The following is a 26,618-nucleotide window of genomic DNA, read 5'->3' on the forward strand; positions in this document are numbered from 1 at the left end:
ATGAAGACCCAACACAGCCAAAAATAAAATAAATAAATGTATTTAAAAAAAAAGAAGGAACTAGAAAATATAAAAAAAGAACCAGTCAGAACTGAAGAATACAATAACTGAAATGAAAAACACACTAGATGGAATTAACAATGGACTAGGTGATACAGAAGAACACATAAATTGTCTGGAAGATAGAGTAATGGAGATCACCCAATCAGAGCAGCAGAAAGAAAAAGAAATTTTAAAAAGGAGAATAGATTAAGAGACCTCTGGAACAACATCAAGCATACCTGCATTCGCATTATAGGGGTCCCAGAAGGAAAAGAGAGAAAGAAAGGAGTTGAAAATGTATTTGATGAAATTATGGCTGAAGACGTCCCAAACCTGAGGAAGGAAACATATCCAGGTACAGGAAGCAAAGAGGATCCTGAACAAGTTGAACCCAAAGAGACCCACATTAAGACATCATAATTAAAATGGCAAAAATTAAGGAGAGAATTCTAAAGGCAGCAAGCAAAAAACAAAGAATGATATACAAGGGAACCCTCATAAGGCTATCAGCTGATTTTTCTGCAGAAAGTTTGCAGGCCAGAAGGGATTGGCCATGATATATTTAAAGTGCTGAAAGGGAAAAACCTACAATGCAGGATATTCTACACAGCAAGATTATCTTTTAGAGATAAAGAACTTCTCAGATGAGCAAAAACTAAGAGTTCATTGATACTAAATTGACGCTAAAAGAAATATTAAAGGGTCTTCTTTAAATGGAAAGAAAAGGCTACAAGAAGAAGTAAGAATCTATAGGAAAGGAGAAATCCCAATAGTAAAGGCAAATATATAGTAAAGGCTGTGGATGAACCATTTAAATAAGCTAGTATGAAGATTAAAAGACAAAAATTATTATAAAATCAACTATAACTACAATAAACAGTGAAGGGGTACACAGGAAGATATAAAATATGACATCAAAAACACAGAACATGGGGAAGGGAAATTTAAAAAATGTAGCTCTTTTAGAATGTGTTTGAACTTAAATGAGTATACCAGTTTAAAACAAGTAATTATAGTTACCGGTCAACATAGAATGAACCCCATAGTAACCACAAATCAAAACCTACAATAGAAACACAAAAACCCAAGAGGAAAGAACACAAGCATTCCACTAACGAAAATCATGAAACCACGAGGTAAGAAACTAAAGAAGGAAAGAACAGAGAAGAACCAGAAAACAAGTAACAAAATGGCAACAAGTACAAATATGTCAATAATTATTTTAAATGTCAATGGACTAAATGCTCCAATCAAAAGACATAGAATGGCTGATCAGATAGAAAAAGAATAAGACCTCTCTATAGGTGGCTTACAAGAGACTTCAGAGCTAAAGACACACAGACTGAAAGTGAGAGGATGGAAAAAGATATTTTGTACAAATGGAAACAAGAAAGCAAAGGTAGCAGTATCAGACAAAATGGACTTTAAAACGAAGTCTATAACAAAGGACAAAGAAGGGCATTGTATAATGATAAAAGGATCAAGAATATACAAGGGATATATAACACTCATTAACATATATGTACCTAGCATAGGAAAACCTAAATATATAAAGCAAATATTAACAGACATAAAGGGAGAATCCCACGATAATACAATAATAGTAGGTGACTTTAACACCCCACTCATATCAATGGACAAAACATCCAGACAGAAAAATCAATAAGGAAACAATACTCTTAAATGGTATATTAGACCCGTTGGACTTAATAGATAGCCACAGGACATTCTATCCAAAACCAGCAGAATATACTTTCTTTTCAAGTGCACATGGAATGTTCTCCAGGATAGGTCACATGCCAGGCTACAAAACAATTCTCAACACATTTAAGAGGATAGAAATTATATCAAGCAATTTTTCTGACCACAGATATATGAAACTAGAAATCAATTACAGGAAGAAAATAGGAAGACCACAAACATGTATAGACTAAGTAACATGCTACTAAAAAACCAATGAGTCAATGAAGAAATCAAAGAGGAAATTAGAAAATACCTCAAGACAAGTGGAAATAAAAACACAACTTTCCAAAATCTATGGCACGCAGCAAAAGCAGTTCTAAGAGTTTATAATGATACAGGACTACCTCAAGAAACATGAAAAATCTCCAACAACCTAACCTGGCATCTAAAGGAATTAGATAAAGATGAACAGAGCCCAAAGTCTGCAGAAGGAAGGAAGTAATAAAGATCAGAGAAGAAATAAATTAAATAGAGACCAAAAAGCAATAGAAAAGATCAATGAAACCAAGAGCTAGTTTTTTGAAAAGATAAACAAAATTTAAAAGCCTTTATCTAGGCTCATCAAGAAAAAAGAGAGAGGACCCAAGTTAACAAAATAAGAAATGGAAGAGGAGAAATAACAACCAATATCACAGAAATACCAAAAAAAATCATAATACAAACAGTTATATGCTAACAAATTGGACAACTAGAAGAAATGGATAAATTTCTAGAAGCATACAATCTTCAAAGACTGAATCAGAAAGGAATAGACAATCTGAACAGACCAATCACTAGTGGTGAAACTGAATTTGTAATAAAAATACACTCCCATCAAACAAAAGTCCGGGACTAGATGGCTTCACAAGGGAATTCTACCAAACATATAAAGAAGAGAAAATACCTATCCTTCTCAAACTATTCCAAAAAAATTGAAGAAGAGGGAGCACTCCCAAATTCATTCTATGAAGCCACCATTACCCTGATATTAAAACCAGACAAAGACACCACAAAAAAGGAAATTACAGGCCAATATCTCTGATGAATATAGATGCAAAACTCCTCAACAAAATATTAGTGAACTGAATTCAACAATATATAAAAAGGATTGTACACCATGATCAGGTGGGATTAATTCCAGGGATACAAGGATAGTTCCAGATCTGCAAATCAATCAATATGATAACCACATTAACAAAAGGAAGGATAAAAATCACCTGATCATCTCAATAGACACAGAAAAAGCATTTGACAAAATTCAACATCCATTCATGATAAAAATTCTCTTCAAATTTGGTATAGAGGGAACATATCTCAACATGTTAAAGGCTATTTTTGAGATTGGCCAAGATGGCAGATTAGAAAGATGCTGAGCTCACCTCCTCTCACGAGCACACAAAAATCAGAGCTATTTGTAGAACAACCATTGAATGAAAAAGACCAGAACCTACAAGAAATGATCTTGTACAACTAAAGACATAAAGAAGGAACCACAACAAGATGGCTAGAAGAGGCAGACTCACAATATAATCAAGTCCTATACCCCCAGGTGGGTGACCCACAAGCTGGAGAATAATTATACTGCAGAGTTTCTCCCACAGAAAGGAGAGTTCTGAGCCCTACATCAGGCTCCCCAGCCCAGGGGTCCTGCACTGGGAAGAGGAACCCCCAAGGCATTTGTCTTTGAAGGTCAGCAGGGCTTAATTTAGGGAGTTTCACAGGACGGGGTGGGGGGGGGAGTAAAGACTTCATTCTTAAAGGGCACACACAAAATCCTACATGCTCTGGGACCCAGGGCAAAAGCAGTAATTTGATAGGAGCCTGGGCCAGACCCACCTGCTGGTTTTGGAGAGTCTCTGGAGAGGTGGAGGGCAGCTGCGGCTCACCCTGGGCACATAGATACTGGCTGGAACCATGCTTGGCAGTTCCTTCTACCACTGGACACTGTTGTGGGTGGGCACCATTGTGGTACCCTTCCTCTAGCTCATTAGCACCAAGACCTGACCCCACTCAAGAGCATGTAGGCTCCAGTGCTGGGACTGGCCAAGCAAACTGGGTGGGGACTCAGCCCCACCCAGGAGCAGACAGGCTACCTAAAGACTTCCTGAGCCCACAGCCACCTCTAGACATCCTCTAGACATGGCCTTGACTATCAGAGGGCCAAGGCCCAGCTCCCCGCACCGGGGGGCAGGCACCTGCCCTGCCCTCCATGAAGTCTGCTGAACATCACCAATTATTAGAGAAATGCAAATCAAAACTACAGTGAGGTACCAGCTCACACTGGTCAGAATGGCCATCATCAAAAAGTCTACTAATAACATAATGCTGGAGAGGGTGTGAAGAAAAGGGAACCCTCCTACACTGTTGGTGGGAATGTAAGTTAGTACAGCCACTATGGAGAACAGTATGGAGGTTCCTCAGAAAACTAAAAATAGAACTACCATATGATTCAGCAATCCCACTCCTGGAAATATACCTGGACAGAACTCTAATTCAGAAAGATACATGCATCCCTATATTCATAACAGCACTATTCACAATAGCCAAAACATGGAAACAACCTAAATGTCCATGGACAGATGAATGGATAAAGATGTGGTACATATAGTCAATGGAATACTACTCGGCCATAAAAAAAGAATGGAATAATGCCATTTGCAGCAACATGGATGCAGCTAGAGATTATCATACTAAGTGAAGTAAGTCAGAAAGAGAAAGAGAAATATGATATTCTCTTATATGTGGAATCTAAAATATGGCACAAATGAACCTATCTACAAAACAGAAACAGACTCATAGACATAGAGAACAGACTTGTGGTTGCCAAGGGGGAGGGGGGAGGGAGAGAGATGGACTGGGAGTTTGGGGTTGTTAGATGCAAACTATTACATTTAGAATGGGTAAACAACAAGGGCCTACTGTATCGCACAGGGAACTATATTCAGTATCCTGGGATAAACCATAATGGAAGATAATATTAAAAAGAGTGTCTCTATGTGGATAACTGAGTCACTTTGCTGTACAGCAGAGATTGCCACAACATTGTAAATCAACTCTACTTCAATTTTTTTATGAAGGCATTCAAACTGAAGATAATGGAGATAATGGAACTCGTATACACTGTTGGTGGAAATGTAAATTGGTGCCACCACTGTGGAAAACAGTGTGGAGTTTCCTCAGAAAACTAAAAATAGAACTTTCATATGATCCAGCAATTCTGCTCCTGGGTATATGCCCAAAGAAAATGAAAGCACTAATTTGAAAAGATACAATGCACACCAATGTTCATAACAACGTTATTTATAATAGCCAAGATATGGAAGCAACCTAAGTGCCCATCAACAGATGAATGGGTAAAGAAAATATATAACACTGTGTATATATACAGTGTATATATATGTGATTGATATATATATACCTATATATATTCCACTATACATATATAGTGGAATATTACCCAGCCATTAAAAAGAATGAAATTCTGCCATTTGCAATAACGTGGATGGACCTAGAGTGCATTATGCTTAGTGAAATGTCAGACACAGAAAGACAAATACTTTGTGTTACCACTTGTATGTGGAATCTAAAAAATAAAACAAATGAAGGAATATAACAAAACAGAAACAGACTCACAGATATGAAGAACAAACAAGTGATTACCAGTGGGAGAGGGAAGGAGAAGAGGGCAAGATAGGGGTAAAGGATTAAGAGGTACAAACTATTATGTATAAAATAAATAAGCTACAATGTTATATGTACAGCACAGGGAATATAGCCAATATTTTATAATTACTTTAAATAGAGTATAATCTATAAAAATACTGAATCACTCTGTTGTACCCTTGAAATGAATATAATATTATAAATCAACTATACTTCAATTTTTTTAAAAAAAGATGATCCCAGAGCATCTTATAGTGCCAGAAAGTAAGGAACTGCTCAAAACAAAACAAAACAAATCACAATGATGGGACATAGGAGGCAATTGAAAGAGCTCCCTGTGACCAATGCTGGAACAATTTGAGCAACAAAATTCATAAAGTACTACTGGATTACAACTCAAAGTATAAAATAGATATCATGAATCCATTGTGATATAAATACATGATGGAATAAATACATAAATGGAGGAAAGGAAACTAATCTCCCATACAGAAGAATTCCAAATTATTTATGTAGATACTCTGGCATAACTCCCCACTCCTTAAGTGTGGGTTGCCCATAATGACTTTCTTCCAGAGAGTACAGTATGGGAAGGAAGAAATAAAAGAGTGACTTTACAGTGGAGAAACCTAACAAATACTATCTCAGCCAGGTGATCAAGGTCAACATCAAGAGTCTAAAGTCATGTAGATAGTGTGTACCCTTGATACGGTGTGATGAAAATGACACTTTATTTCTGTGGTCTTCCCCCCCAAAACCCCATAACTCCAGTCTAATTATGAGTAAAACATCATATAAATCCCAACTGAGGGGCATTCTACAAAATACCTGACCAATAATCCTCAAAACAGTCCAGTTCATCAAAAAACAGGAAAAGTTGAGAAACTGTCACAGCCAAGAAGAGCCTAAGAAGTCATGACAACTAAATGTAATGTGGTATCCTGGGAGGGGGGAAGGTACTTTAGGTAAAAACTAAGAAAATCTGGGGGCTTCAGTGGCGTAGTGATTGAGAGTCCGCCTGCCGATGCAGGGGACACGGGTTCGTGACCCGGTCCGGGAAGATCCCACATGCCGCGGAGCGGCTGGGCCCATGAGCCATGGCCACTGAGCCTGCGCATCCGGAGCCTGTGCTCCGCAACGGGAGAGGCCACAGCAGTGAGAGGCCCACATACCAAAAAAACAAACAAACAAAAAAAAAAAACTAAGAAAATCTAAGCATAGATTTTATTTAATAATAATTTATTTTAATAATAAAAATAATGTATCAGTATTGGTTCATTAATTGTAACAAATGTACCATACTAACATAAGATGTTAATCATAGGGGAAATTGAGTGTGGTGTATATGGGAACTCTCTGTACTATTTTGCAATTTTTCTGTAAATCTAAAACTATTCTAAAAAATAAAATTTATATCTCAAGAACAGGTACTCTATGTCTAAAAGATTGAGTCTGTTACACTTAAGACACAGTGATGATCAAAACGACATCAGCAGTTAAACTGTTGTCCTTATAGCAGCCACCCTGTCTCTGTCTGAGGCTCTTCAAAGTGTTTTTTCCTAATATATTGCTATTGTGCTATCCTCTTAGTGCTGCTGTTTTGATTTTTCTCCCTCATTCACTTTCACCGCCCAGTCCAGGGAATTAAACAATCTCAGTAGCAAACAGCAAAATTTGATTCTTCAAATATTCATTGGGTACCCAGTTTGCCCTTTATTCTGGGAATCAACAATGAAAGTCACACTCCCTGAATCAAAGTGCTGGCAGTTTGGTGGAAGACAAACATGTCCCCACTAAACGCTCCTTAGTCCAAGAGCAGATAGAATGGAAGGGAGTGTGAGGCACATAGAGGAGGCATTGGTCAGCTCAGCCGGGGGAGGCCAGGGTGTTCATAGGAGAGGATGCCTAAATTTGGTCTGGAAGACTAGGTAGGGGTTTTCAGGGAACACAAAGTGGAAGGAGGGGACCTCAGCAGAAGGAACAGAGGTGCAAAGGCAGAAAGGCTGGAAACGAGTATTAGGGAAACTGGCGCAGCTGGAGGCTGGAGTGTGAAGGGTGGGTACTGGCGGGTGGGAGACTGGAGGGAGACCAGGGTCAAGTCCTGAAGAGCTCAGAGCTCCCGAATGAGGAGTCTGGACTTTATCCAGATGCAGCGGAGAGCCCCTGCAGGGCTTTTAAACAGGGAAGTTATATGATCATATTTAATTTTTGAAGATAATTCTGATTGTGTTATGGAGAATGGATTTACAAGTAAAAAGAGGAAAGAGGGGAATGCAATGGTTAATCTTGCACTACCTCCCCCTCATCTGAGTTTAGGAATTTAGGGTCTCTTCTGACTGCCTCATTATTTCCAGAGTTCACCCTGGGGTCTCAAGAGAAAGCTGCAAAAGGGCAAAGGTGATCCAAGTCCTGTGTAGCCCGAGTGGCGAGTCACTGGGCTCTAGCATGTGACACTGACCTCACACCAGGGCTGTCCCCCACACAACACCAATTTGACAATCATTCACTGAGTCAGATTTCTTGATCTTTGAGCAGCAATTAACACCCATGTCTCAGTTTCCTTAAGCTCATCACTGGACCAGAAGGGCAGAGTAGTAGTGTCTTATAACCATCCCCCCAGAAATACATCACCCTGACATAAGGGAATTTGGCTTTTTTTGGGACTTGGACTCATAGCTGTGTAATCAGAACCTTTAGTCCACGGCACAACTGAGCTTCCTGAGGCCAGAGGCACATTCTCTGAAGTGACCTTTTAGACACAGACTCTGAGTAGGGGTCAGCAAACTACAGCCCATAGGCCAAAACTGCTTGCTACCTATTTCTGTAAACCAAGTTTTATCAGAACACAGCCGCTCTCTTTCATTTATGTATTATCGATCATCTACGACTGCTTTTATGCTAAGACAGCCAAGTTCGGCAGATTCGACAGAGACCAGATGGTCTGCAAAGCCTGAAATATTTACTATTTGATCCTTTACAGAAAAATTGCCAACCCCTGGTCTAGATAAACACTTTGCAATAGAAATATAATGGAGGACTTCCCTGGTGGCGCAGTGGTTAAGAATCCGCCTGCCAATGCAGGGGACACGGGTTCGAGCCCTGGTCCGGGAAGATCCCACATGCCGTGGAGCAACTAAGCCCATGCGCCACAACTACTGAGCCTGTGCTTTAGAGCCCACGAGCCTCAACTACTGAGCCTGCGTGCCACAACTACTGAAGCCTGCGCTCCTAGAGCCCATGCTCCACCACAAGAGAAGCCACCTCAATGAGAAGCCCACGCACCGCCAACGAAGAGTAGCCCCCACTCGCCACAACTAGAGAAAGCCTGTGTGCAGCAACGAAGACGCAGCGCAGCCAAAAATAAATAAAGTAATTAATGAATTTTAAAAAAAGTAATGCAAACCACACATGTAATTTAACATTTTCTAGTAGCCGCATTTTAAAAAGTAAGAAACAAGTGAAATCAGTTTTTAATAATGTTTTCTTTAACCTTTGTGCAAAATATTATTTCAACATACAATCACTATTGTACAATTAATTGTATTTTAACGAGATATTTTATGTTTGTTTTTCAAATAAGTCTTCAAAATCCAGCATGTATTTAAACTGACAGAGCAGCTCAATTCAGACTCGCCGCATTCCAGGTGCTCAGTAGCCACATGTGGCCAGTGGATACTGTATGGACAGTGCAGGTCTGCACTCAGACTCTCCAAAGAGTGAGACCAGCCCCAGATTTTGGTGCAGAGGTCAGCCTCAGCAGGGCCTTAGGCTATAAGGGAACAGTTGTTGCATAGTCAACACTCCAGTCCTAGGAATCTTTGCCCTTTCGTCAGAAGATGGCCCAGCATAGAAAAGACCTTACATTTTCCAGTTGCAAACTGTGGCAACCTCCCTCGGTGTGTGCTGAGCCTGTACTTTTGGAGTTCGGCATCCTCAGACCACCCTGCGTGGATTATGGTGGTTCAGCTTGACCCACCAGAGCTAGAGGGACGTCCTACTGGAAGAAACATATTCAACTGAATTCAGGCCTTGGGGAAACTCAGGTGAAATGGGTCTTGTTTCTTGTTCTCCTGAACCTCTCTCTGCCTTAGGGCATATAGTCAGTTATGAGAACATGTTTGAGTTTCATCTTTCCCCTGGTATTTCTTCAGTTTCTTTCTTTCCTACTTATATATAAAGAAGGGGTCTCACAGATTAAAATTTAAATGTGTATCCTTTTCATTACAGATCTTTGTGTTTCCCTTGATCCTGCTTCAGAATTTAACCACCTTTTCCCCCCAGAATACTTACAGTCTTTTCTCTATCAGGGCCTTTATTCAGCGTACATTTCTTATTTTGAAATCCTCCTGTTTTATAAGTTGGTCTAATGCCGTTCATTCATGGCCTGTGGCATCCTTTTCTACCGTGAATGGATATGGCTTAGTGAACATTTACCCACTCAGCATATATTTACTGAGCACTACTGGGTGCTAGGCAGTGTTTCAGGCATTGGAGATAGAATGGTGAAAAAGATACAACTCCTGCCAATCAAGTGGGAGGTACAGACTCTTAGAAGCACAATTCTGTATGAGGCGAGATGTGCAATGACCTGCATATAGATGCCCAGAGAAGGGTCACCTGAGGGAGGAAATAGGGAGGCAGGGAAGAGGGGAAGATGGGAGAAAGGGAATGCCTTATGTCCTCAGGCTCAGTGCAGAGTGACCGGCTCATGAACTGCTTTTGTTCCCACAGGCCAAAGCCCAGAAAGTCCTGCAGAAGCTGGGTGATGTGCAGGAAATATTTCACAAGAGGCAAATGAGTCTGATGAAACTGGCAGCCAGACAGACTCGCCCAGTGCAACCTGTGGCCCCGCGTCCTGAGTTCTCCCCAAAATGGGTGTCACCAAAAATCCGCCAGCCCTCCACCTTGGGTAGGTTACTGGGGGAAAGAAGTTTTGTGGCTTTATGTTTCATCGATGCCCATGAGGGTTTAGATTATTGTTGCTTAAGATGCATAATGGTTACTGTTTTGACAGATATTATTTAAGATGTGGAATAGTACAGGCATTGAAGACTTACAAATTTAGGTAAAACTGAGTGCCTGTATGCCAGGAAAAGCTCACAGTCTAGTAGAAGAATAATATAAATGCACAAATAACACTAGCATAAAATAAACTCCATTAAGGACCTTTAAAAGGCCCATAAGATTCTACTAGCAATGGAGGGGTAAAATTGGTTCTTTGAAAAAAAAAGGAAAAAAAAGATGAGTCCTTACACCAATCCTACGTGGTCTTGATTACTATAGCTTACTAGTAAGCCTTGAGATCAGGTAGTGTAAATCTTCCAACTTTGTACTTTTTCAAGATTGTTTTGGCTATTTTAGGTCCTTTTCATTTCCATATAAATTTTACAGTCACCTATCAGTTTCTGCTGGGATGAATATATAGATCACTGAATGAATATATAGATCAATTTATCTCAGCAATGTTGAGTCTTCCAATTCATGAACGTTATAACATTCCACTTATTTAGGTCTTCTTTAATTTCCCTCAACAATATAGTAGTTTTGAGTGTAAAGATCTTAGGCATTTCATGTTTTTAAAAAGCCCTATAATGAATTGAACTTACCATATATAACTATCAATAGGAATATATTTCTGTATAGAAATATAATCATATCATCTGTGAATAAGGAAAGTTTTACTTCTGTTTCAATCTTTATGCTTTTTTTCCCCTTGCCTTATGATGATTGATGGCTGGGACTCTAGTACAATGTTGAATAGAAGTGGTAAGAGCAGACATCCATGTCATTTCCCAATATTCAGGGAAAAAGTTTATTTTTCACCTTGAAGTACGATATTAGCTGTAAGTTTTTCACAGATGCCTTTTATAAGATTGAGGAAGTTCCCTTCTATTCCAGTTTGCTAGTTTTATCAGGAATGATTATTGAATTTTTCAGATGCTCTATTTGGTGCATATATTGTGATGATCATATTTTTTTCTCCTTTATTGGTTTATATGGTGGATTACAATTATTTCTTTTTAAATGTTAAAACAATCATGCATTCCTGGGTAAACACTCTTGGGTATGATATATGTGTCATTTGTTGCCTCATGTATTTTATTAAGCACATATTCATAATTATTATGTCTTCTACATACACTGGCCCTTTTATAATTAGGAAATATCTCTCCTTCCCTTCTTATCTTTAGTAAAAGTCCTTGTCTTGAAGTCTATTTTGTCAGATATTAATAGAGCCATTCCAGCTTTCTTATGCTTGGTGTTTGCATGATACACTTTTTCCATTCTTCTATTTCTGTCTATTTTTAAAGTATATTTCTTGTAGACAGCTATAGTTGGGTCTTGCCTTTTAGAAACATGTTAACCTCTGCTTTCTAATTGGAGTGTTTAGTCGATTTTACATACTATGTAATTATTGATATAGTTGGATTTAGAGCTACTATTTTGTTATTTGTTGTCTATTTGTCTCATATGTTTTTTATTCTTCTGATCTCTTTTCCTGGCTTCTTTTGGGTTAGCCAGTTTTTTAGTATTCCATTTTAATTCCTCTACTGGCTTTTTAACATACATACATAACTTTTGCATTGTTTTTTCCCCAGGTGTTTCTTTTAGGGCTTACCATGTGCATCCTTAATTTCTCACAATCTACTTTGAGTTAATATTGTAGCACTTTATGTAAATACAGGAAATTTGCAAAAGTATAGTTCCATGTGCCCTTTAATCATCCTCTGTGCTATTATCCTAAATATTACATCTACATATGTTACATACCCCAATATTGTGTTATAATTTTTGCTCTAAACAGTCATATATCTTTTAGAGAAATTGGGAGAAAGGAAGAAAAAATGAAAAAAAATTATGTATGTAATTTTATATTTATAATTTTATATATATATAATTTTATCTTTACCATCCTGTTCACCATTTCTGGTGTTCTTTATTCCTTGTTGAATTACCATCATGTGTCTTGTCTCTTCAGGCTGAAAACCTCCCTTTGGCATTTCTTGTTTTGCAGGTCTGCAACAAATTCTTTCAGTTTTTATTTATCTGAAAATTATGGGGTCTTTTGGTAACTCCCCATTTAGTACAGCTTACAGTCCCCTGTCTCCTACAACATATTAAACTTTTTAGAATTAAAAAGTTGATAACAGTTCAGTGAATTTCTTTCCTGAATTTTTCCACACACATGCATACACATGCACAGACACACTTATGCACACATACCACAGAAACACACACTCACACACAGAGAGACATCCTTCTTGGATGTTTGGAAACAGGGCTTCGTTCTCCTGACCTCCCATCTAGTGCTCTTTCCCAAAACTAAATTATGCTCTTTTCAATGACTTTTGCTTCCCTCATTATTATTATTTTTTTAATTTGAGTAAAATTGCTTTACGATGTTGTGTTAGTTTCTGCTGTACAATGAAGTGAATCAGCTATATGTATACCTATATAAAGGACATAACGTTTGTTACAAGTAAACAAAGCAGGAACGATAGATTGTTTCTCAGCTTTTTGAACACAAGATTTCATAGTAGATAATGACCCTCCTAGGATCCACAGATCTTTGACATGTCTGAACAGGTATTGTTGACCTTGGTCAGGCAACTAGCTCATTTTGTATAACAATCCTGCACTTTTGTTTTGGAGATTAACCACCAAGTATGGATTCTAGCTGATCGCTAACAGGATTTTCAAATACATTTGTCTGACTTTTAGCAACTGAGTCTGTGCCAAGATAGACTATTATATTTCACAGTGTAAGGAACATGGTCAGAGCTGCTTAGAGACGGGAGCTGGAATCTCAGCTCTGACTCTTGGTAGCCAGGTGTCTTGCGTACAACATTCAACCTCTCTGAAGTACATAAGGAACATGAAAAAATTCTTTTGTGGCTATAATAATAGCTAAAATATACTGAGTGCTTATCACGATCTAAACACTGTGCATACTAACTCATTAAGGCCTCAGAACAACCCCATACTGTAGGCTTTCTCATTATTCCCCATATACAGATGAAGAGGCTAAGGCTCTTGATAACGTATGCTTCATGTGTGGAAGAGCAAAACTTGAGCGCTGGCAGCATGGCTCCCACGTCCCTGCCTTTAACTTCATCGCTGTACTTAGCGTTAAGGGAAGGTGCTTCTCAGTCATGGGTGTTGCCAATTAGTGTATGCATTTCCAGCTTCCCATTGTTATGCCTGGAATTACTCAGGTTACAGAGATCCTGTAGAGAATGAGGAGCCCAATGGATTGTCCATTGTTATAAAATAGCTTCAGTGGTCACATAACCTGGGGCAGCAGACAGTGCTTCACTACAGATTTCAACATAACATGTATGGGAAACCCACAGACAGCTGCTTCCAGTTGTCTCACAGAACTTGAGGCTTGGGAGGGGCCTCTGGAGGCAAGACAGTCAACCTCCAACAAGTCTACCACAGATAAGCATCAGGGTGCTATTGGTGGCATTAGCTGGATGACATTTTGGCCATAGCACCCAGAAATGCTCATATCCTGTCCTGGATTCATCACAAGTATCCCATGAGTTTCCCAAAGAAACTGCATATACAAGGGTGGTGATGGTGACAAGAATTCAAGTTACCACTTACTTATTAGCCTTGTAGCCATCACCCCCAGTGCAGCCCTCTGGTAAAGCTGGGTTAGAAGCTTCAAGCATAACCAGGGCTTCTCCTACCCAAATCCCAATCTTACTGCCAAATGGCCATGGAGCTTGAAGAAGGGTATCTCTCAGGTGTCTGAGAGCCCTGTGGGAAGGAGAGGAGGGAGGGAGAATGATTGAGAGGAGAGAGCAAGAGCAAGGCTGCCCAATTTCCTCTAGACTCAGCTGATTCTTCACACAGTCATCCTGTCCACTAAAAATACGTTTGCATCAGTTTGGGAATGCAACTGTTAGATCATCAGATTAGCAACGATTTCTGCCTAGGGCAGACATGGACATTCCCTTATATAATCACAGTGTGTTTAAATGGTAAGAGTTTAGTATTTTTCAAATTTTCTGTAATAATCACAAATTAATTACCTGTATAATGGAAAAAATACACTCAATAGAATGTGGTACCTAGAATTGAATCTTCTAATCCAAGAACATCAAGTACAATATTATACATTGCAGATGATTAATGCTAAATATCAGGGCATTAAAAGAATCCAAGAAGTCTGGAATAGTTAAGGAAGATTTCATGAAGAAAGTGACTTTTTAGCTGGGCCTTAAAATTGGGAATGATGGAAACTATCATTTTTACCACATTACATTTACTGATTTGTTGTGGTTTGATGTTTCCTGTGGTGTTGAGTGTGACTTTTTTCTCTTTGAATCAAATGCCTGGGATCAAGGACTCTTTCTTTTCTGCATCTCTCCTTCACCTCCAATTTCATCTACTACCTTGGAAATCACTGTAGCAGCTCAATGAAGCTTTGTTAATCAACTGCATCAACATGGTCCAAGTCAGGCTAAGTGCTTTGAGTTATTTATAAGCCAAATTAATGGCAGGTTTTCTTTGTCTCTCTAGCTCCTCATCAGAAAACATCTGAGGAATGTTATGTGGAGACGGATTTAAACTCTGTGGAAAAGGAAGATGATGAGACTAAATTTGAAGTCAAGGTATGATCACCTTTCCTTTACTGATAGAAATTTCTGACATGATATAAGATTGCTGCCATAATTATCAATAAACCAATAAATTGTGTTTCCTTATTTCATACCTACCATCACCTCCAGAAGATGTGCCCATAAAGGCACATAGCACAGACTAGTGCTCCCAAGAGATGAGGTTTGTAGAATTTCACCCTTTCCTTTCTTCTTAATTGCAAATAGAAACCAAAAGCTCTTTGGTCATAATGTACATAATTGTTGGTAGATATTGTTTTATTGAAGGAAAAGTCATTTTATTCATTCCTATAATCTGACTTCATATTTAAAATTGGTAGAACAGTGTATGGTTTATATATAAAAAGAATATGACAGGGCTTCCCTGGTGGCGCAGTGGTTAAGAATCCACCTGCCAACGCAGGGGACACGGGTTCGAGCCCTGGTCCGGGAAGATCCCACATGCCGTGGAGCAGCTAAGCCCATGCGCCACAACTACTGAGCCTGTGCTCTAGAGCCCACAAGTCACAACTACTGAAGCCCGCATGCCACAACTACTGAAGCCCGTGCACCTAGACCCTGTGCTCTGCAACAAGAGAAGCCACCACAATAAGAAGCCCACGCACCACAACGAAGAGTAGCCCCCACTCGCTGCAACTAGAGAAAGCCTGTGTGCAGCAACAAAGACCGAATGCAGCCAAAAATAAATAAATAAATAAATTTATCAAAAAAAAAAGACAAAATTACATACAGCTACACACACACACACACACACACACACACACACGTGCGCATATATAGCTGGTGAACTCTAAATAAGCATTGTGGATTGTGCCAAAGTCATTTTCATGCTTTTGATACTATACTCTAGTTGTGTGAGATGTTAACATTGAAGGAGGTTGGGGGGAGAGTACATGGGACTTCCCTGTACATTTCTTTGCAAACTCATGTGAATCTATATAATTATTTCAAAATAAAAGTGAAAAAAAAAAGCACATAAGCTTTGGAATCTGGCAGACCTAGACTTAAGTGACATAACCTCTCTAAACCTCAGTTTCTCATCTGTAAAAATGGGAATAACAATAGCTACCTCCTGAAACTGTTTTGAGCATTAAGAGAAAATTTGAAAATGGCCAAGCACTATATAATCGTAAAGTAACATTGTATTTAAAAACCCAAGCAAAATGAATTGTGAATATATGTTGCTGCACAGCCACCCCAGAAGTGGTCCCTTTCCTCTGCCTCACTAAAGAATTAAATATCTGGGGCTTCCCTGGTGGCGCAGTGGTTGAGAGTCTGCCTGCCGATGCAGGGGACACGGGTTCGTGCCCCAGTCTGGGAGGATCCCACATGCCGCGGAGGGGCTGGGCCCGGGACCCCTGGCCGCTGAGCCTGCGCGTCCGGAGCCTGTGCTCCGCAACAGGAGAGGCCACAGCAGTGAGAGGCCCGCGTACTGCAAAAAAAAAAAAAAAAAAAAAAAATTAAATATCTGGCTGACTGAATGGTTCTGAAACAGAAGCCAGTAGACCATGGGCTCAAATGGACTTCAGCAATAGTTCATATCCATCATCAATTCCCAATGTGTCCAAATCTAGGCCCCCCACAGAGACTCCACTGACCATTAAGGAGTCAGGCAGAAAGCAAGTCTTAGGCTTTTCTTAGAGGCACAAACAATGTGGGAACTAGTTCCCAGCAGACTTTTCTTAGAGAGAGAAAGCTGCATTCTTCTGTCAGTTTGTTCAGTCATCCTTCTGTATTCTGGGCAGATAAGGACACTGTCATTGCTGTTTTGGAATCCCTCATGGTTGGAGTTATTGCATCACCATGTCTTCCAGAGTTAGGAAACAGTCTGCAATTTCATACAGTCTTGTAATTTTTTTTTTTTGGTAGTGCTTTTGTCTGGTTTTGGTATTAGGGTAATAGTGGCTTCATAGAATAACTTTGGAAGTGTTCCCTCCTCTTCAGCCTTTTGGAAAAGTTTGAGAAGGATCAGTATTAGTTCTTCTTTGTATGTTTGGTAGAATTCCCCAGTGAAGCCATCTGGTCCTGAACTTTTGTTTGCAGGGAGGTTTTTTGTTTTGTTTTGTTTTGTTTTTTATTACAGATTCTATCTCACTTTTAGTGATCAGTCTGTTCAAATTATCTATTTCTTCTTGACTCAGTTTTGGTGGGCTGTGTGTTTCTAGGAACTTGTCCATTTCTTCCAGGTTGTCCAATTGGCATATAGTTGTTCATAGTATCATCCAGTCTTGATCAGTCATTTTTTGAAATGGGCAAATGTAACTAAAATTCACCTGACTTGACATTCATGAAGTCTGTGAAATCATTAAGTAATATAAAAAGGATTTAATTCACCTTCAGAACTGAGCATCACTCAACCATTTTCTGTATGCTGGTCTTCAAAGAATGTCATCTCTGAAGGTGAGGGCTGTGTCAAGTGCACCAGAGCCCAGATTTGGCACCTGAACGCATATGCCATTGCATTGACTCACAATGTGATTGGAACTCACTTCTTATCTCTGTGACTTACTTTGCCTATCTTTAGACAACATATTTATGACCTGCACACTTCATAAAGATGCCGTGGGAGTTGTAAGTATGTTAAGGTTTTCTTATATAAGAATTAAAATTAGAGTAAATTATTTCAATAATTGTAAACAATACAATGAGTGCTATTGTTTTATTTGTTGTAAAAGAAAAAAAGGAAATATTGTCAATAAACATAAAGCACCTTTCCTCAGGGAAGATCTCAAAAGTATTTAAGGCCAAAAGTTTCCATAAGCTACATTCATTATTTACTCCTGTGTTACATACTTGTAAAAATAGACACTGCAGGAGCAGGGGTGGAGATAGAATCAGAGGCCAACAGGGTTGGAAAATGCTGAGTAGAATTCAAAAAGCCCTGACCACCAGATTTCTGGTTTCTTCCTTCTGCTGTGCTGTTTGTTTAATTCAGGCTCCAAGACCATCCTGCTAAGATGCTCTCTCCCCCTGTGTTTAGGCAGATCACCAACAGCATAGGTACTGCTAAGCAGGCACGAGTACATGCTACCATCATCCTTCTGTGCTTGTGTTGCTTTTTCCCTTACTGTTGCCTTGCTTGGGTATTTAATGAAGGGCTTTTCCCCCAAGAACATATATATTAACAGTCAAGGGAGAAAAGGAAGCAGGGTAGGAACAAAGGCTGCCACACTTCCTCATTTTGGAAAACAGTGGCTGGTCAGACTGCTGCTTCTAAAGCCCAGGGCTATGAGAAGAGTGAGCAGAATCCACAGTCGTGAAAAATATGAATAGGAAGAAAGGGGATTTGTGCACCAAATCCCCAAATCCTGGACTTAGAAGTCAGTTTAGGGTCAGTAAATGCAATTAGTGTTTTCCAAGGTGGGTAATATAACCAGGGAAATCATCATTCCAAAATATGTAAGAAAACTAGTAAGAAAAAAAGTAGGTTAGAAAAGAAAGTTTAGATTCATCTCTGCACGGTTCAAAAGAGGAACAAGGAGGTTGATTACCATCAAGAACAATCACTGCTGCTTGTGTTTTGTGGCCACTGTCCAAGACAGATGACCAGGATAAGTAGGAGAACATGCATCTGACTCTCGGTGACAATTCTGACACCTTTTTGGCCTTAGGCCTGGAACTGAAAGATGAAATGAAGGCATAACCAGTCTAGGAGAGTGAATCATAACATTGTGATAAATGCCCCTCCTTGCCCTCAAGAGCAAATGCTCACAGGGGAAAAAAAAAAAAAAAAGCTATAAATCCAAACCATTCATGATTGCTGCTGGAGTCACCGATACTCACTACTGCAACTAAAATCATGATAAGGTCTTATCATCAGCAGAGAACTCATTCCCAAAAAAGGCGTTCCCTCTTCTCTGGCAGGAGAATCCTTGGTGTGCCAGTTCGCAGGAACTTGACAAGCTCAACTTGAGGAGGCGGCTGAGATTCTCGGGGCCATCTGGCAGCTGTGAGGGCTGCACTTGGCTCACTGACACTGTCTGGGAAAGCCATGGTGGAGTCCTTCCCTGTGGCGCCTAGCAGTAGTGATGTGGCTACTTTCTGCCCTTCCCATCACCAGTTGGAAGCTGAAAGCATGACTCACCGGGGCTGCTTTCCCTGGGCTGCTCACGTCACGGCCTCTTTGGAGATGGAAAGAAGCCAAAGGCTGATGAGGATTTCTTTTTCCTGCATGTCAACCCTCAGGAAAAAGGAAGAGCTACTGGCTGTGAGCACCAACGAACAGTGTTCCTGGGCACCTATTAAAGTCGTTTAAAATAGCGAGATCTTTTCATGCTTCTGAGCAAACAGGCTCCTTCATAAAAATTTTTTTAAAACAAAAAAAGTCAAGGCAGGAAGAGAACAGAGAGGCGAGGGAAGGGTTGCTAACACTGACTGAGGGCTAGACGTTGTGCTGGGTGCTGTGTGTACCTGATTTCATCTCAAGTCCTCAATAACTTGTGAGGAAGGTGATGTCTCCTTTGTTTTATCTGTGATGCTGTTGAGGCTCTGAGGAGCTAAGTGAGTTTCCCCAAGTCTAACACAACTAGTAAATGATCCAACTGGAATCTGAAATTAGCAGTTTACTTAATCTAGCAGTTTCCTAATCTATCTAATTTAACCTGTCTACCGGATTACTTAATCTACCTAACTAGCAGTTTACTTAGCCTTTCATCCCCTAAATTTCCTCTTCTGCAAAATGGAGTTAAATAAAGTAACCTCACAGGTGGCTGATTAAATGAGAAATATATGGAAAGCACCTAGCATGATGCCTGACATACAGAAGATTCTTAGTAATGTTAGTTTCCCATTTAATCCTGTGTTTACAGATAGAATGTTTTGTGTAAAAGAAGAGAAGAAGCTGAAGGAAGGTTGGATTCAGGTCTTAAATTAAATAGCTTCTCCTAATCTCGAATATGTATCTTTTTGCCAAATGATCAGAGCTCAGGGCCAAATTTAGTTTTTTGCTTTCTCACTCTTCTGAATCCCAAAATCTTTCATTTACTTTTCTGTTTCTCACCAAGAGAACTATGTGAACCATAAGCACATTTCACTGTTCACTTTCTGTGATGTTTAAAGTCTGGTCATTCTTCGAGATTCAAAGAATCCACCAAATCTTGATCTCCCCAGCCAAGCTCTCTGAACAATATCTAGAATGAAGATTCTCAAGGTTTCCTGTGTGCTACAACCCTGAGAAGCTTATTCATAATGCAGATTTTCAGGCTCCACCCCGAGAGACACTGATTCAGGAGGTCTGGGTTAGGGTCCAGGAATATGACTTTTTTTTAAAAAATTTTATTTATTTATTTATTTTTGGCTGCGGTTGGTGTCCATGGCTGCACGCGGGCTTTCTCTAGTTGCAGTGAGCGGGGCTACTCTTTGTTGAGGTGCGCGGGCTTCTCCTTGCAGCGGCTTCTCATTGCAGAGCTAGGCGCGCAGGTTTCAGTAGTTGTGGCTCGCTGGCTCTAGAGCACAGGCTTAGTAGTTGTGGCGCACAGTCTTCGTTGCTCTGCAGCATGTGGGCTCTTCCCGGACCAGGGCTCAAACCCGTGTCCCCTGCATTGGCAGGCAGATTCTTAACCACTGCGCCACCAGGGAAGTCCCAGAATATGACTTTTTGACTTATGCATTTGGTGACTAGAATGCAGGTGGTACAAGGGACTGCACTTTTGGTCACATTGGCCTAGAGGCTATATTCATAGGCAATTGGGATAAAGAAGAAATCGTTAAGGTAGATATGGATCTCTTAGGCTAATACAGAGTCCAAAATGCAGGAGAGTGAGGATGTGACTAAATTATTGTATGAGAATGTATTTTTCACTGAGGGAACTACATGAGAAAAAAGAGAGAATAACCGTAAGACCACTGTTGGCTTTGCTCTCTCATCAATAAAAAATGGACATGACTAAAATATTTGATGTATCCAATTTGGGTGGCTTATTCAGCTCAATTTAATATATATCAAAGCAATTGCTATGGGTCACATATGGGAAACAATTCTAACATGGGGCCTAAACTCAGGAAACTTACAAGTTTCATGGGGGAAACAACATATTTCCAATAATTTATAATATAAAGCGGAATGACCTACCTCTAGTAAAAGGAATATAATGTGTTAGAAGGCAGAAGAGGGAACAGTTCATAGCAAGTATGTCGGGGTGTTTTTTTCCAAAGGAGGTGGCATTTGAACTTAATTTTTTTTTTTTTTTTTTTGTCTGGTACACGGGCCTCTCATTGTTGTGGCCTCTCCCGTTGCGGAGCACAGGCTCCAGACGTGCAGGCTCAGCGGCCATGGTTCATGGGCCCAGCTGCTCCGTGGCATGTGGGATCTTCCTGGACCGGGGCACGAACCCATGTCCCCTGCATCGGCAGGTGGACTCTCAACCACTGTGCCACCAGGGAAGCCCTGAACTTAATTTTTTAAAGAATTTTAAAAAAATTTTATTTATTTTTCTTTATTTTTTTTGGCTTTGTTGGGTCTTAGTCGCGGCACGGGGGCTCTTCATTGCCACGCGCGGACTTCTCTCTAGTTGTGTCACACGGGCTCCAAGGCACGTGGGCTCTGTAGTTGTGGCGCACGGGCTCTCTCACTGAGGCACATGAGCTCAGTACTTGTGGCATGCGGGCTTAGTTGCCCCGTGGCATGTGGGATCTTAATTCCCCAACCAGGGATCGAACCCACATCCCCTGCACTGGAAGGCAGATTCCTTACCACTGGACCGCCAGGGAAGTCCCTGAACTTAATTTTAAAGAATAAATACAACTTTGAAAGGTGGATAAGATAGAGAAGGGCATTCCTGGATGGGGAAGGACGTAAAGCCTCAGAAGTCTGAAGGGATCATAGGGTATTCCGGGAATAGTCCAAGAAAGCTGGGAAGGTAGACCAAAGACAGGTTGCTGAAGACTTTCGTTGAGGGTTGTTGCCAACAAGGGCATTTGTTTATCAGTTTGACATTGGTACAGCAATGAAGAGTAAATTAGATGAAGAGAGGCAGGCTGACCAGCTGCCAGCAGTTGTCACAGTCCAGGTGAGACTTCAATGTTGAGAGCCTACTAATGGCAGTGGCAAAAAAGGAGATGGGCAGAGCTCATACCCATTAGGCCAGGTGTTCTCCCCAGTGCCTGGAATGCTCTAGACTATCAGAGAAAATTTGATGAATGAAGCAATAGATCAAGGCAGAGAAATAAGGGGATAGATTTAATAGGGAGGGAAAAGAAGATACTGAAAATACCTTCAAGGTTTCCATCTTGGAATCTTCATTGAATGAATTTGTTGCCCAGTATAGAGTACTCGGGGGAACAGTAGAAAGTGAGGACTTATGCAGGCTGAGTCCAGCATTTGTGGTCTCATGGATCTATAACAGTAACCTACACACTCTCTTTCTGTTAGCTGGGCTATACTCCTCCCCACACCAGCAAGAGTCAACCAGTTGGCCTTGAGGTTATTTGGAAATTAACTAGATTAGGGCACTTTTGCAAATCTAATAAAGCATTTTTCAAATTTGTGATTTTATTTATGAGTTAAGTAAGATTTACAGACATGTAAAAATTGTTACGTTAACATTTATGCATTAAAGTTAAAATCACATGAAATCAAACAGTCTGAGAAAATTCAGGATGTATGGACAACTTCTTTTCAATATCCTTGGGTTACTTATTTCCTCCCCATTTTCTTGGTTTGGGAATGGGAGAAAGGTATCTTGTGACATGTTTCTCACTTTCTGATATTTTTAACAGAAATACAGACTTGCATATCATTGGTAAAACAACGTTGCAATGTTTGCAGTTTTTTAAGAAGACATTTCCCCCATAAACAAATACTATAAGTAATGTTTAGAGTATTAGTCCAGCCTATAAAAGCCAATTTAACCAGTAAGAACACTGAACTAATTACTAACAAGTCTAGCTGAGAAACTCAAGATCTTAGATAAAAGAGACCCTGGAAAAATTTTGTAAATTTTCCATCTGGGACCCATTTCCTTATCTTTCCCTAGTCGTTTCCCCTTTCCACAAAGCTTCAGGACCAGTTACGCCTGTCTCCTCAAGCCCCCCAAAGGGCTTCAGTCTATAAAATGTCCTAAAACCCTCCTCTTTTCTCGCCACCCCTTCCCTCCCTCTTGGAAGTCTCCTCCCAATGCAGCTAATCTGGACTAGAATTGGGAGAAATCTGAATGAGCTAGTTCACAGCAATGCAAGGCTGAGTGACTGACAGCCCCTTAACCCTCCTGCAAACACTTGCCATCTTTTAAAATGGACTGACTGCCCTATTATCTAAAGGAATCTTTAGGTAGTGGCTTCTTCAGGCAATGCCAGTGAAGCGTACGAAAAGATGTGCTGGAAAAAGGCCAACGAGAGGGAGCAAATAGGACAGACCAGCCGGGTAGGAATTCACTTGAAGGATAGATTCTCAAGGTGGTTCCTGTTCTTCAGAAGTCCTTCCTATTCTCCACATCAGAACCCACTGAACCTCAAAAATCGGGGGGGGGGGGTTTCCCCTTTCCCGGCAGTACCAGCAATGGAGAGGGGAGGCTACTCTTTCCCAAGGTTGATGTTTTTCACTCTGGGAAACAGAGTGTCTCTAAGGCCACCCTAGACTGAGGCTGGAGGTGACTGCCCTTTGGAGAGGCTTCCTTTCCTTCCTGCTCTCCTCCTCTAAGCTGTGCCATTTGGTAATTATTTAGTGATTCTTACTTGTCATACCTCTTTTACCTTCTCAGGTTTTCATAATTAATTTGCAATCCCAGAAAAGAGTTAATAACCTTAAACGCTTCTTTCAATGATCACTCTTCATGCCTGCCTTCACTGCCACCCTTTTTCTTCAGAATAAAAGGAACGTACAGGAGGAGGGAGTCTCCCACCTGATTGGCCTCCCAACAGAGTAGTTTATGGGTTGGTTCCCTTTTAAAGCAGTTGACTGAGAAAATCCCTTCTTTGGTGCCCTGGGGCATCCCCAAGTCAGGGTGACTGAAGGGAAACAGGATATGATTTCACAAGAAACTTAGTGCTCTGCTTTAGAATCACCTTACTGTACAATTCACTGAGGCTCATAAGGAAACCCTAACAAAGAAATAAAGCAGCAATCGGTGGGTTGGTCTGCGGTCAGTTTTCTCGGTCCATTATTTGAATCAAAGGACCAATATTTGAAAAAAGCAGGCATTTATTTGAATATGCTCTCTTCCTCCTAGAACTTTCAGAAGCTTAATTTAAAATTTTCCCAAAAGTACTCTGGCTACAATTGAGCTTTCATCTCAAAATTGGAAGCAATAGCACTTATGTTGGCATTTTATATTATAAGCAGAGAAATGTTTCATAGCCAAATGAAACATCTCCCTCATTTTACACAGAAGGAAATGGTTGCCCAGGGAGATTAAGTGACAGCCAACATCTCCCAGCTAGTGAGAAATATGGGGTCCAGTAGCAACTATCCAGCAATTACTGAAGGTCAGCATGTTGAGTGCTTTCCATAATTACCTATTTTAATCCCCACACAGTAGATATTAAAGAGCCAACCATAAATGTCATTTATTCTTTTCTTTGTGCTAAGCATTTTAATACATCATCTCTAATTACCACAAAAACCTTCTGATGTAGATGTAATACCCCTATTTTACTGACAGAGAACTAAGGTGCTACCCAAGGCCACTTCTTTAAAAGTAAGCCAGGGGGCTTCCCTGGTGGTGCAGTGGTTGAGAGTCCGCCTGCCGATGCAGGGGACACGGGTTCGTGCCCTGGTCCGGGAGGATCCCATATGCCGCGCGGAGCGGCTGGGCCCATGAGCCATGGCCGCTGAGCCTGCGCGTCCGGAGCCTGTGCTCCGCAACGGGAGAGGCCACAACAGTGAGAGGCCCGCGTACCACACACAAAAAAAAGAAGCCAGGGATTCCCACCCAGATTTACCTGTCACACCTCAGTTTGCATTCTTTTCACTCTTTAAGAGGTTTTCAAATTACAGGTCACAATGGTGATAGTGAACTCAGTTTGGTGGGTTCACCAGCGTTTTAAAAAAATAAATAAACAGAAGGGAATGGGATAGAATTTAAAAACAGAATGTATCCCATCACAAAATCACACAAACATTTTTCAGTTATACGTACATCTGCTGTATATTTTTTCCCCAACACCAACAAACAATTAATTCTGTACTGTCTACTTGGAGATGGCATCAGATGCCAAACATTGAGGGCTCAGCCTTATAAGACTGCTCCCATGCCCCTTCAGAGACCATCTGCAAACCCACGTTGTCACCTGTGCTTCTGAGACACTGGCTGGCTGTAGGTGCTTCCTAATAGTTACCTCATTAACATAAACTCAAGTGTGGTTGAAAGGGGTTTGTTATAAATATCAAGACACTCTATCACAAGAAATTTAAAGGGTTTTAGGAGCTCTGTGCCAGAAACAGCATGAAGACCAAATATATATTTCATATTATAAATCACAGTATATGTGTATAAGTATTATTATGTAAACGTTTTTCCTGTGGGTTGTGGTCAGTTTTTAAAGCCACTGCACCAGAACTAATCCATCTAAACCTCAGCAAAACACTGGTATACAGTGCAGTTAACTGCCGGCTCTTATTAAAACAGTCCCCAGATCTGCTGTGGATCCTTCCCATACATTCTCAAAACCATGGGTGTTGTATTCCATCAAACTTGATTGACAGAGGACTCTCCCTCCACCCTGACACCAACTGTCTGACATGTGGCCACAAGAATATGGGTTGACATTACCAAGTCCATGCCTAAGCATTTCAGCAAGCCCATGAGGTCATCTCATGCATGACAAAGTCTATAAATTAGAGGGACGTTATCATTCTGCATAAAATGATAAAGCCCATACCTGCACCTTAAGTCAGTGTTATTTTTCCATCACTATACTAGGTTGTCAGGAAATAAGAGCCTCTTCAATCCACCATACTAACAATAGATCAGTAGAGTTGGAAAGAGCACAATTCATTTCACAAGCATAAGCAAGTTTTACAGTGAGAGGGAGTTTTATTAGTAATGGTGGTTACTCTTTCTGACGGTATTGCATGTTGTGGATTCAAAGATGAATAAGGCTGGAGCTCAAAGTCCAGTGAGTGTTTCTGGCACAGTAACATCACAGAGGAGGAACTAGAAAGGGATGCAGTATAACATTAACTGCTATAGTAATTAGTTCAACATTACATAGAAAATGTGAAGAAAGAGCTTTGGTAGTGTAGTGAAAATACCTAGATTGGTTTGAATCCAGGGACTGGTATTTACTTCTGTATATTGACTGAAATGAAAAATATATTGTAGTCTCTGGTCAAATATAGTTAAGAGAGGGAACTAGAAATTTAGATTCTTATTGAAATGATATCCTATTTTAAAAGAAAAAATATGAACCTGAATGTAAGATTGCTCGTGTATTTTAGAGCTAAATTAACAAACTAGTACCCCAAATCCTCCTTTATTTGTTAGCCAGCTTTGTGGATATGATACCAGATTTGGGAAGACATCTATGAAAAGACAGAAAATCCATGGTTTTCTTTCATACACTGAACACTTTTAAATTGCTGTCTCTGTGGTCTGCATTGTGGATAATAAAACAGCCTTACCTTGA

At 40.3% G+C, this 26,618-nt stretch overlaps 2 protein-coding genes across 2 annotated transcripts in view; one reads left to right on the forward strand and one right to left on the reverse strand.

The window, feature by feature from the left end:
- MCF2L2 (MCF.2 cell line derived transforming sequence-like 2) overlaps positions 1 to 26,618 on the forward strand; it is a 221,633-nt gene that overhangs the window by 108,981 nt on the left and 86,034 nt on the right. The window contains exons 13-14 of the mRNA XM_060011057.1: positions 10,159 to 10,336; positions 14,959 to 15,050. Of these exons, the coding sequence (XP_059867040.1) occupies positions 10,159 to 10,336; positions 14,959 to 15,050 (270 nt within the window). The remainder of the gene's footprint in view (positions 1 to 10,158; positions 10,337 to 14,958; positions 15,051 to 26,618) is intronic.
- B3GNT5 (UDP-GlcNAc:betaGal beta-1,3-N-acetylglucosaminyltransferase 5) overlaps positions 1 to 26,618 on the reverse strand; it is a 62,419-nt gene that overhangs the window by 12,854 nt on the left and 22,947 nt on the right. The window lies entirely within an intron of this gene.

This window comes from Delphinus delphis, chromosome 4 (genome assembly GCF_949987515.2).
Source record: "Delphinus delphis chromosome 4, mDelDel1.2, whole genome shotgun sequence".
Taxonomy (NCBI): domain Eukaryota; kingdom Metazoa; phylum Chordata; class Mammalia; order Artiodactyla; family Delphinidae; genus Delphinus; species Delphinus delphis.